Below are 10660 nucleotides of genomic sequence, written 5' to 3'. Positions count from 1 at the left end.
CGGTCCCGTTCTTTTAACTCCTTCTCCCATGCAAGCTGCTACCGGGGAAACAGAAGTTACTTAACTGCTTTTACTTAGGCATTTACTGCTTTAAAAGTATTTTCAGCTTTGAAAAATCATGTAAGCGTCCCAATCGGCTAACTCCGGAGGATTCCCCCTTGCTCACGCAGCTAACGCACAGCTCCTGACGGACGGGCGGGAGGCGGGACAGCGGCAGCCAGTCAGAGGGGAGAGCTCCGCAGGACAGCCAATCAGAGACGATCACTCCGGGAGACAGCCAATCAGAGGGGCGAGATCGCCGTCCCGGGCGGGCGGCGCGGGGGCGCCGCGGTGCTGAGGGAGGGGAGGCGGTGGCGCCGTGAGGGGCTGAGGTGGGTTGCCGTGGTTGGTTCCTGTCCGTGCGTCTGTTTAAAAACATTTGACGCTGGCAGAAGTACCTCATCCTGCATATTTCGCTTACTGAAAGCGATGTTCTCTCGAGTCCTTGGAGAATGAAACAGGGTCATATCCTTTTACAGATGGATGGGGTTTTTTTGTTTTTCCTTAAAAAACTTGGAAGAATTCCTTGTAGCCCCACGGAGTAGTATTTGTAGGTCCCACTTTTTCAGTTTTAAACTGGAAAGTTGGGACGTACCCGGATGTGGTGGTTTTGGTGTTTACTGATTGACACCACCTTTAAAAACTAGTGGTGCCTGGAGTGGCTGCTGGGCAGTTGACCACTTCTAGCTGTGTTAATTCAAATTCTATCACTGAGAGTAATAGTTGCAATTCTACAGGTGATACACATCAGTTCTGCTAAGGTGCAGTTCTATCCACCGCTCTCCAGCATTTAAGGTGCAGGTCCATTCCTCCTTACAAACGCATCCCGGCTCGCTCTACTCTCCCACACCAAATCTGTTGGATGTAGATCTGATGGAGGGTCCAGCAGGCTGTCCAAAGGGTTTTCTTTAGCATCTTGTGATTTTGGTCCGCTGTTTTGTACTGTCCACACTCCTTCCATCAGAAAGTTCCCGTCTACTTTGTTCTCAATATGATTTTGTATACCTTATTCCGTGTTCTGTTTATTTGCCTGAACCTACCATTTTATCTCTCCTGTACTTCTTTTCTTTGCCCAGACTCCTTGCAAGTAAGCAACTGTGTCCTAGTTACTTTTTCCTCCACCGATTCCAATTCTGTTACATCCATACCTGAATTTGGTATTTCCAAATTTGTTAGGTAGGCAATTTTAGCCTGATGTCGTGATACTTACTGGTACATATGTGAAGATTGTTTTCTGTCAAAAGTTTCCCTTATGGCCCTACAATTAATTTTGGTTGCATTTCAATCACATCATACACTTTCTGATAGAATTATCTTAATTTATCTTTGACTCTTTTACCTATATTTAATTAAGAAAAAGTACTGTCTTACCTTATGCAGATCCCAGCTACAATATATCCTGTTTTGCATTCATAGTGTGTCTCTGGCCTTGTGCAGTTTCTGCCTCTCTTCTGGTTCCCCTCAGAAGCATTGACTAACTTAGAGGCCTGGTGTTCATGAGGGCCTCTTGCTCCCAGCTAGCCTACACAATCTCCTTTTCTCTTGTAAAACTGAAAGGAAGGAGAAAGTCCCCTCACAAATACATGAGGCAGTGAAAAGTTAATAGCCTAGACAGTTGAATTAGTGCCATTAAAAAGTAGTTTATAATCCATAAAAATTTATTGAATCAGTTAATTTAAGAGTTATTGCTTAAGGGAGGTAATTTGCATTGCCTACATTCACTTGATGGTTCTAAAGGTTTTCTGTGGAATAAGCACCAAGAGGCATAGCTAAAAAAACAACCAAAAGCCCAGTTCTTTCAGATAAAAAAATATTCATGGTCTGCAGTTGGTCTGTTACATCCTTCCAAAGGAAGAACACTGAATGCTTTGGGTAGCCTTCTTCTACAAGAAATTCAGTCCAAAGTGCATGTGCTAGAAATTAGGAAGCTATTCATGTTGAGCCTGAATTTCAACCTTCTCTTTCAACATTCTGAGGTGATATAAAAAGTTTTTAACTGTTCGATATTCTATATATCTTCCAGACAACTGAAATGTTGAAAACATCACAAAACAAGATGTTTGCAGCTTTGAAGTATCACTCAACAGACTATTTATATGAGGTATAGTTTTATTGTTTCTCTTAATAGTCTGAACAAAATATAGCAGTTACTGAAGAAAAGATTGAGTACGAATTTAAAAAGATAACAAGAACTACTTGCTTTAGAATTCTCTTTCAGAAAGGTTCTTGTGCTGCACTTTGTGGGATAACATAGTGAAGTGATTACAGGTTTTTTTAATAAAAAATTTAAGTGCAATTTTGCCCAAACTGAAAAGCATCAGTTATTTTTAGTGTCTGTTGCACTTGTTATTTACTTATCGTGCACATACAAGTTTCCTGCTTGAAGCTTTCTTACAAAATACACTGTGCCTTCTAATGCATTAAATTAAATTAATTGCTTTCTGGAGAACTAATCCAGTTTTCTAGCTACTTTGGTGTGTATGAGAATAGTGATATACCATGCTGTATTCCTTAATGATTGTAGGGAAGAGGTGTTGCAATGTCTTAGATGAAATTCATGGAAAGGAATTTTTTTTCCACACCAACAATGAATATTTTGGCTTTATAGATTTTGATCAAGTAAGATCTAGAAGCCTTGTGAAGTCTTGTTTTCCTTCCCATCTCCTTCTGTGAAGTTGCCAACCTCTTATCCCTGAATCACCCTGTCATAATTGGATTTTTACTTACTTATGTTTTCAAAGAAATGCCACAGACCAAATACAGGACTTCTTTTGTAGAGAAGTAAAGTGGTTCTTTGCCTGAATGGGGCATTTCTAGTGTGTGAGCAGAATGATGTAACAAGACGTGATGCCTTCAGGAGTTCAGGGAGAGTACAAGGACACACAGAAGCGCTCCTGGCACCTAACTGGAGAATTGCAGCCTGGGAAGTGGTCCAGCAATAGTACTTGAGCTTAAACTGGGATCCGTGTTATGAAACATGGCCCACATCCCTTTCCTTGGAGTACAGCAACTGATATGTATAGTGCCAGTGGACGTACCTGCTGTTTTCTTAGATTGTAGCAAAGAGAACGTCTTTTCCTATTGTAATTCCAACGGGTTATTGAATCTGGTAATCAGTGAAACGTCACTAAACTTGCCACATAGACTATTTAATTTCTGAATTCAATTGATTACTAACCCTGGTTTTAGTGAAAATGAAAGGCTTTAAAAGAGCTTTCATCAGCTCATAATGGCGCATGAAAGTCAAGAGGTCTTAGAATATTAGAATATTAAGAGGACTTGAAACAGCAACAGTAGAAATGATACTAAGTTGTTTCTGGTCAACTTACCCATGTGTCCATTCAGGAGACCATTCCAAGTGTTAAGATAAGCACTTGTAATTGCACATTCAAAGTTTAGTTAAGGTGTAGTTAAGCATATGTGCAGTTCTGTGTACTCAGAGGTGTAAATTAGAAGCTAAGTAGCAAATCAGGTAAATGTTAGTATCTTTTCTTAGTTTGGATTGTGTTAGCATTACAAGAATAAGGTTTAAATATAAAATACAGTGTTCTAATAGAATACCCTCAAAAGCAGTGGGAATGTTTGAAGAGGTAGTGCACAAAAAGAATGGAACTGTCTCTCTCATAATTTTATTGCATGCCTTTTTTATTCAGAGCATGGCCAGACAGAAGTTTTCCATCTGGAAGTTATCACTTTGCTTTCCTCCCTGCTTACATCAAGATGAAAAGTATCATCTCAATGGACTCTTTGCTGATGATAAGTATAGGAAGCCATGGACTAGAAGTATGTTATATAATCCTTAAGTTTAGTTTAGATTTACTGTAGATTAAAGGAAAACTTGTGTTTATCCATAATATGGTAAGTCTGACATAGCACTGTCAGTTCTTAAAGCTCTTGAAGGTAGGACATCTTCATTGCCCAAAGAGAAACAAATGGGTAATGGGTATTTATCTGTGTGGCACCATAAATGAGATGATATTTTATTAGTTCGTAGAGATCTCTGGAAAGATTTCTTTCTAGAGAAATGTTTATGGAAGAAAAGCAATGATCAGAGATAAGTCAAATACTAAATCTGATTAGTTGGGAGAGGTTTGGAAGGTGATGCTGAGATGATGAGATACGGGAAAAAATGAGGTTTTCAAATGACAAAGGTAAACATATGTATAAAAGTGTTTGCATCTTTCTTGTGCATTTGTATTACCTTTGCTAATGGAAGGCGGTGTTTCTTCTGTACATCATGTGTAAAGCTTGATTAACCTCTGCAATGATTTAAACAATATATAAAAATTCATTTTAATATTTTCTGTGTGATTTCTTTTCTCTCCTTTTCGTCTTAGTTGGTTCAACACGGAACATGATTGCTATTTCAGTATTGGATCAATGGAAGAAAAGTTTGCCTGTGGAGGATTTCCTGGAAAAGTCAGTAACTTTAAGTTAAACACATTTATGATTTCTTTGATATCATTCAGGTACTTTGTGAATTATAAGCTAATGATGAAAACGGAATATGAAGATGTTTCCTGACAGTAAGAAGTGTGCTGGAACTCTACACTCTATCAGATAGCTTAAAGATGCTTTTTTCACTAAAAGTAGTATTGTGTTTTTATGGAGTTCACTGCTTCTTTATATTGTTTTTTAGTGGTTGTGTAATTTATTTATGGCATTGGAGAAAGTCTCTGAAAACTGCATGAACATGAAAATAAGCATTTTCCCCCCTCCTCTCTAAGACAATGATCTCCTGTAACTGTACAAGCATAGCTATATGACTTGAATATATTTTTCCATACTTAGAAGTCTGCATTAAAATATTTGCCATTTTCTAGAACAGCCCTACTAGGGCTTTGACTTTGGAAGAGGTGGCCTCTGTACTCTCAAAATAGGCAACTCAGTTAGGCTTTTTCTGTCTATAAAACTGTAGTGAAACCCGGTGATTTCAGTGAAGTTGGCCCACATGTAACTGGGCAGTGTTTTAAGGTTCATGGATTTTCAAAGGTTTATGCCATGTGAAACTTTGGATATTAGTTATTATCAGTACCACATGGTTATTACTTGTGAACTATACTACTTGTAGCTTCAAAATTAACTTCTGAACTATAATCAAAATGGTGTAAAACTGGATTTTTTAAATTCCCCTCTGTTGCTGTTTACGCATGAAGTCCTGTACTGAATTTCAGAGGTGCACTTATACACTGAGTTTATGAGAATTACCTTTAGATGACTAGCAAATAGCAAGATGGTGTAATGCAAAGTGTTAGTAAAAATATGAATAAAGCAATAGGATGCACAATTGAGAAATTACTTGTCTGAAATGAGAATATTAAGTACAATAACTATAGATGAACTGCTTTGGGTTCTTCAGAAATGCTGACATTTCTCATGTCATGTCTGATGACTCATCAGTCAGAGTCACTGTACTGTTGCAGTCAATTTATATGGGTGGCACAGCATTAGCACATATTTTAATCAACAATTGTAACTGTTTTGTCCGGATGCATACTTAGCTCAGGAATATGATGGTTGTCTTTTTTTTTTTTTCCTTTCTATAGTAAAATGATTTTGCTGCTTATTTGGCAAATGGTAGGGAGGTTTTCTTAATAAATACTAGTAGTACTGAGGTTAGTATTAAAAGTGACAGGAAATTGAAGTGGTTTTGTTTCTTCACTTACCCTGTCTTTTTCCTATTGCTGTTACTTGCAATTTCTTCATGGTTTTTGAAACAGAAGTGTACGTTTAACCCAGCAGTGAATTTTCGTCAGAAATGTTATGACATTAATAGGTTTCATGCTTTTTTTCCTTTTGTTCAATTTGATGCTGGGTGTAAACTTAAAGGGCTTTTTCTTGGGGAAGAATTGAACATGTAATCTGAACATGGATCCAGTGAATAGAGAGAACTCTGTAATTTCCAATCTTCTTAAGTGAATACAGTGATTATCAAAGTTGTTAGAGCACCTTGATGAGTGTTGTAGATTCACTGAGGAGTCAGGGAAGTTACAACATTGATTTTGCTACAGCTTAAGTGTCAGATATTTTTTTCTGTTTTTTAGGAAACCTATCTCCTCTGTAGAGTTTCAGACTAGTAATGATTTAGTAGAAGTAATTCCAAGTTCAAATCCATGCTCTGAGACTGACATGGAAGAACCTTTTTTACTTATAAAGAATGTTTCTAAGGAAGATTCCACCCAAGACAAATATTTGAAGATTTACTATGCCACTGAATTTAAAGAACCATGGCAAGGTAAAATATTCAATCCACTGTTTTGTAACTTTTGGTAGAGTAATCTTGTTAACATCGCTAATTTTTTGTGCATTCTCCAGAGACATTGATGAAATCATTTGGGTGATGAAAACCTTTGCAGTTGTGTAAGGTATAACCACTAAAGACAGATTTATTCCCTGGAGAAGCAAGGCTTGTGTTACTAGTTCAAGAGAGAGCCAAAAGAAGTTTAAGATAGATTTTTTTGTGAGGATCTCTTTGAATTAGCATCATAAAACAGCTTGGTGGGAACATAATCAGTATCCATCATTTCTGGGCAATATGAGAGAACAGAGAGTTATTACAGATAGGGAGTCAACCAAGGATTGAAAAGGGGATGTGGGAATAAGGAGACTTCCATATTGGTAAAAAATAAGGAAGAAGAACAAAAAACTCCCTTTGAACTTCCATATGTATCATATATGTGTAAAATGTACGTGTAGATACATATGTATTTCATACTGCAAATGTAAGGGAATGTATCAAAAGTGGTTGCTGCATCACTTCTGTCTCAGGAGAGCAGTACTTTAAACTCAAAAGAAATAGAATCATGTGATGGCTTGGGTTGGAAAGAACCTTTTAAGGGAGTCCAACTCCCCTGTAATCAGCTCAGGTTGGTCAGATCCACATCCAACCTCATGTTGAACACCTCCAGGGATAGGGTGTTGACACCTCCCTTGTTGTAAGAAACTGTTTCCTTATTTCTAATTTAAGTCATCCCTCTTTAAGGTTAAAACCTTAAACATTACCCTAAAATGTCTATCCCCACCTTTCTTATAGGCCTCCTTTAAGTACTGAGAAGCCACATTAAGGTGTCATCTCTTCTTCAGGCTGAACATATGCCAATTCTCTCAGCCTTTTCTAACAGGAGAGGTGTTCTTTTCCTGTGATCGTTTTTGTGAACCTTCCTCTGGGCCTGCTCCAAGAGGTCCATGTCGTTTTTCTACTGAGGACCCCACAGCTGGATGCAGTGTTCTAGGTGGGGTCTCACCAGAGCAGAGCAGAGGGGCAGAATCCTGTCCCTCGCCCTGCTGCCTACACTGCTTTGGATGCAGCCCAGGACACGTTTGGCTTTCTGGGCTGTGGGTGCTCATGGCTGGGTCATGTCCAGCCTCTCATCCACCAGCATCCCCAAGGCCTTCTCACAGGGCTGCTCTTGATCTGTTCATCCCCCATCCCCAGAGCTGATACAATAATGTCATCTTTCTTGAAATCATAGTAATTTGTGACTTTTTTTGTAAATTTTTTTTTCTTCAGAATTAGGGAACTGCATTTAGGTTTAGACATGCATGGAGAGACTGCCTCGTTTCTATATTTAAAATTGCACTGAGCTAAGTTTCGTTATCATGCTTGAAAGCACAAACAAGGATATGAAAAGAAAATACCTTTTGTATTTAACAGGCATTATGTCAGACAAAAGAAAAAGCAAAAGAAAACTAGAGGTGATCATGTGAACCATGGAAGTCTAGACTTTGTTGCACTTTAAATATTTCAGGATATTTAAACTTTAAGTAAAAGAGCAGTTAATGTTTTGCTGACAGTTTTAGTATTCCAACAGTTGCTCAACAATACTCTTTATTCTGATAATTCTTAGTATTTTTATCTCATTTTATAACATATTTTTGCTTATATTTTCTCAGATTTATGTTTGGAAGAGGATTTTGTTTTTATCGATAATCTTGAAAATTTTCGTAAAAAGCTTCCAACTTTATCTATACTTCGGAGCAGACTACAGTTTTTTTTAGTGAAAGATCCCCTTTTAGATTCTGAAGGACAGATTTTAACAGCAGAGAATATGTTCAGGTACCTACTATTTTCTGTATAATATTAAACATAAAAAATAGTCTGTGTATAATGCCATTAACATTTTAACATTTGTTGTATTTTACCTTTAGTTTATATTTGCAACAGGTAAAGACTTTAGTTTTCTTCTCAGGAAAAAATGAGGAGGGTGAAATTTATATGCGTTAAGAAAACTGTCTTAATGAAATTGTCATTTTTACATTCTGTGAGTGTGAAATGTAGTCAGGATATTAGTTTTGGAATACTGAAAAAAGGTACATCTTTAAGGGACCTTGTCCTCCCTCAAGCTGACTGATTCCCTGTCATGAAATTATCACTAAATTTAACAGGGCTAGGATTTTACACATGCTTCCATGTTCCGTTTTTCTCTCCTTCAGATGTGCTGTCAGTAAATCCATGCTCTTACCTGTTGAATTGTATTTCTCGAAGTTTAAATATTAATTATTCTTATGGTTTTGCTCAGTTTTGTATTGCTAGTTTGATTGAATTTAATTGAATTATGTCATGAATTTGAACAAACCAGTACATTAAAACAGGTATAAGTTGTATCAAAAATGGGCCAGTATTTTGTTAATATACTCATGGTGTAAAATCTGGCTGTTGGTTTACTAAATCGTATGCTGGTTTACTTCATGTCTGGACTACTTGTATTGCTTCCTTTGCACTTGAAAGGGTTGCATGATTCACGGGCAAGGTAAAGCAAATTTTAACTGAACCAACTGTACCCATATAGTAGAAGAACAGGGAGGAGTGGGGTTGTTTGCCATTTTTTTCAGACATGTGCCCCAGTCTTGCAGTGAATTTTGGACATAAGACTGTGTGAGTGCTCTAAATATCCAGTGAAGATAACGTGATCCAAATTCTACAATGACTTTCAGAAATACCAGTAATGGGAGAAAAAAACGCTAGTGTGAAGCTTTACAGAAATAGCTCTGACCTCCTGATCTGTGGTTGACTAGCAAAACCGTGGACCTGTCCAAGGTGGGAGTCCAGATCTCCTAGTGCAGCACACAGGAAGATGCATTTAGAGAAAGGGACTCAATTAGGCAGATTTCTACTTCAGTTAAAATTCATGAGCATCCCAAGGCTGGACACAGAACAATTTGTACTCTTCAGTCTAAAATATTCCTCCAGGAAAATAGTAGTGTCAGGGACTGATGAGGAAGTTACTCCCCTAAAAAGTCACTGTAGATTTAATGCCGGTAATTGTCACAAAGGACAAGCCTGAGGAAGAGTCTTCTTTCTACCTGACGAATCTTCATCCCTGTGCTCTTTGTGTCCTTGCTTTACAATGCAAGTAGTAGCCTCATTCCTGAGTTCTACTTCCAAGTGTTTTAAAGTTTTTCAGGTAAACCAGGGAACATACTTCTAGTTTTCGCTTTAACTAATAGTAAGCACACTCTGCCTTCTTTCCTGCTGAATCTTGCCTGAAGATAGACACTAAAGGTGACAAAGAGAAGTAAGGTAAATAGATTACAGAGACTTTATGTATAGTAAAAAATTTGACATTGGAAGAAATTAGATCTGCAGCTTTTGCAGAAAGCACTTTTACATGAGGGGACTTATGTGTTGGGAACTTGAAGAATTATAATATGAGGGTTTTTTTCTGTAACTGTTTAAGGCTGGCCCCAATATTAGGCAGTTCTACTCTGCATATAATGCATTATTTCTTGAAAATTTTTTTTGGTTAATTACACAAATCAATACGGCATCACTTGAAATTGCCTTCTTAGGAAAGGCATGAATTTAGAAAAACTTTTGCCATGTATATGGCTATGAAAACTATTGCTGAGAGTTTCAGTCTTAGACATTAAGTAATACAAAGAAGTCACTTACTTTCTTTTATGATTTTTTAAAGAGAATGTTTGACTTTCCAAAATGAAATGAAGATGGAAGAGAGTCAAAAGGAATTGCAGGGGATTAAAGAGGATTTCTGTACTATATCAATAAAAGACGAAGAGGTATCATCCTGTTGTTTCATACTATATATTAGTGGTTGTTCTATGTTGTGCATATATGTTTGCTCACCGGCAAGCCATTTTACTGAATTCTTTTCATATTTGCCAAATATTTTGAGCTTTCATATTTTCAAGATTAGAAAACACTGGTATTATTTGGGTTTTTTTTAATTCTTGGATGCTGTTTTTAGCAATCTCCACTCTGACTAGCTGTTTCTCCTGGTACCTGATGTGTTTGCAGTTTTATGTAGATAACTTGTTGCACTAAGAATAAAAATTAATCAGAACAGGAAGCCATGACATGAGCATGGGAAAGGGGAAGCTCCAAGACATGTTCTGCAATTTGAGGGGCCAGCTTGTCTTTTTTTTTTAAAGAAGTCAAATCTACTTTTTGCTCCATTTTTCAAAATTCTAAAAAACAAACTTTCAATTTAAAATAAATGAGGATTTTACTTGATTTGGAACTGTAAGTAAAGATACCTTTTTTACACTCCAGTGACTCAATCTGAAATTCTGTAACACTGTATTTTACCCTGTATTGAGCAAAGCTTTGTGTGTGCTGTGTAATTGTCAAGTGGTAAGAGCTCTTAAATTGGTTTAGAATTAA

General features: G+C 37.2%; 1 protein-coding gene across 1 annotated transcript in view; it reads left to right on the top strand.

The window, feature by feature from the left end:
• Positions 1 to 2061: 2061 nt before the first annotated feature.
• Positions 2062 to 10660, top strand: part of SHOC1 (shortage in chiasmata 1) — a 45280-nt gene continuing 36681 nt past the window's right edge. The window contains exons 1-6 of the mRNA XM_032097249.1: positions 2062 to 2140; positions 3693 to 3822; positions 4377 to 4458; positions 6084 to 6274; positions 7933 to 8095; positions 9954 to 10056. Coding sequence (XP_031953140.1) covers positions 2072 to 2140; positions 3693 to 3822; positions 4377 to 4458; positions 6084 to 6274; positions 7933 to 8095; positions 9954 to 10056 — 738 coding nt within the window. The 5' untranslated portion in view covers positions 2062 to 2071. The remainder of the gene's footprint in view (positions 2141 to 3692; positions 3823 to 4376; positions 4459 to 6083; positions 6275 to 7932; positions 8096 to 9953; positions 10057 to 10660) is intronic.

The sequence above is a fragment of the Corvus moneduloides genome, chromosome Z (assembly GCF_009650955.1).
Source record: "Corvus moneduloides isolate bCorMon1 chromosome Z, bCorMon1.pri, whole genome shotgun sequence".
Classification (NCBI taxonomy): domain Eukaryota; kingdom Metazoa; phylum Chordata; class Aves; order Passeriformes; family Corvidae; genus Corvus; species Corvus moneduloides.
The sequence above is the reverse complement of the archived record's forward strand: the minus strand, read 5'-3'. Positions and strand labels throughout refer to the sequence as shown.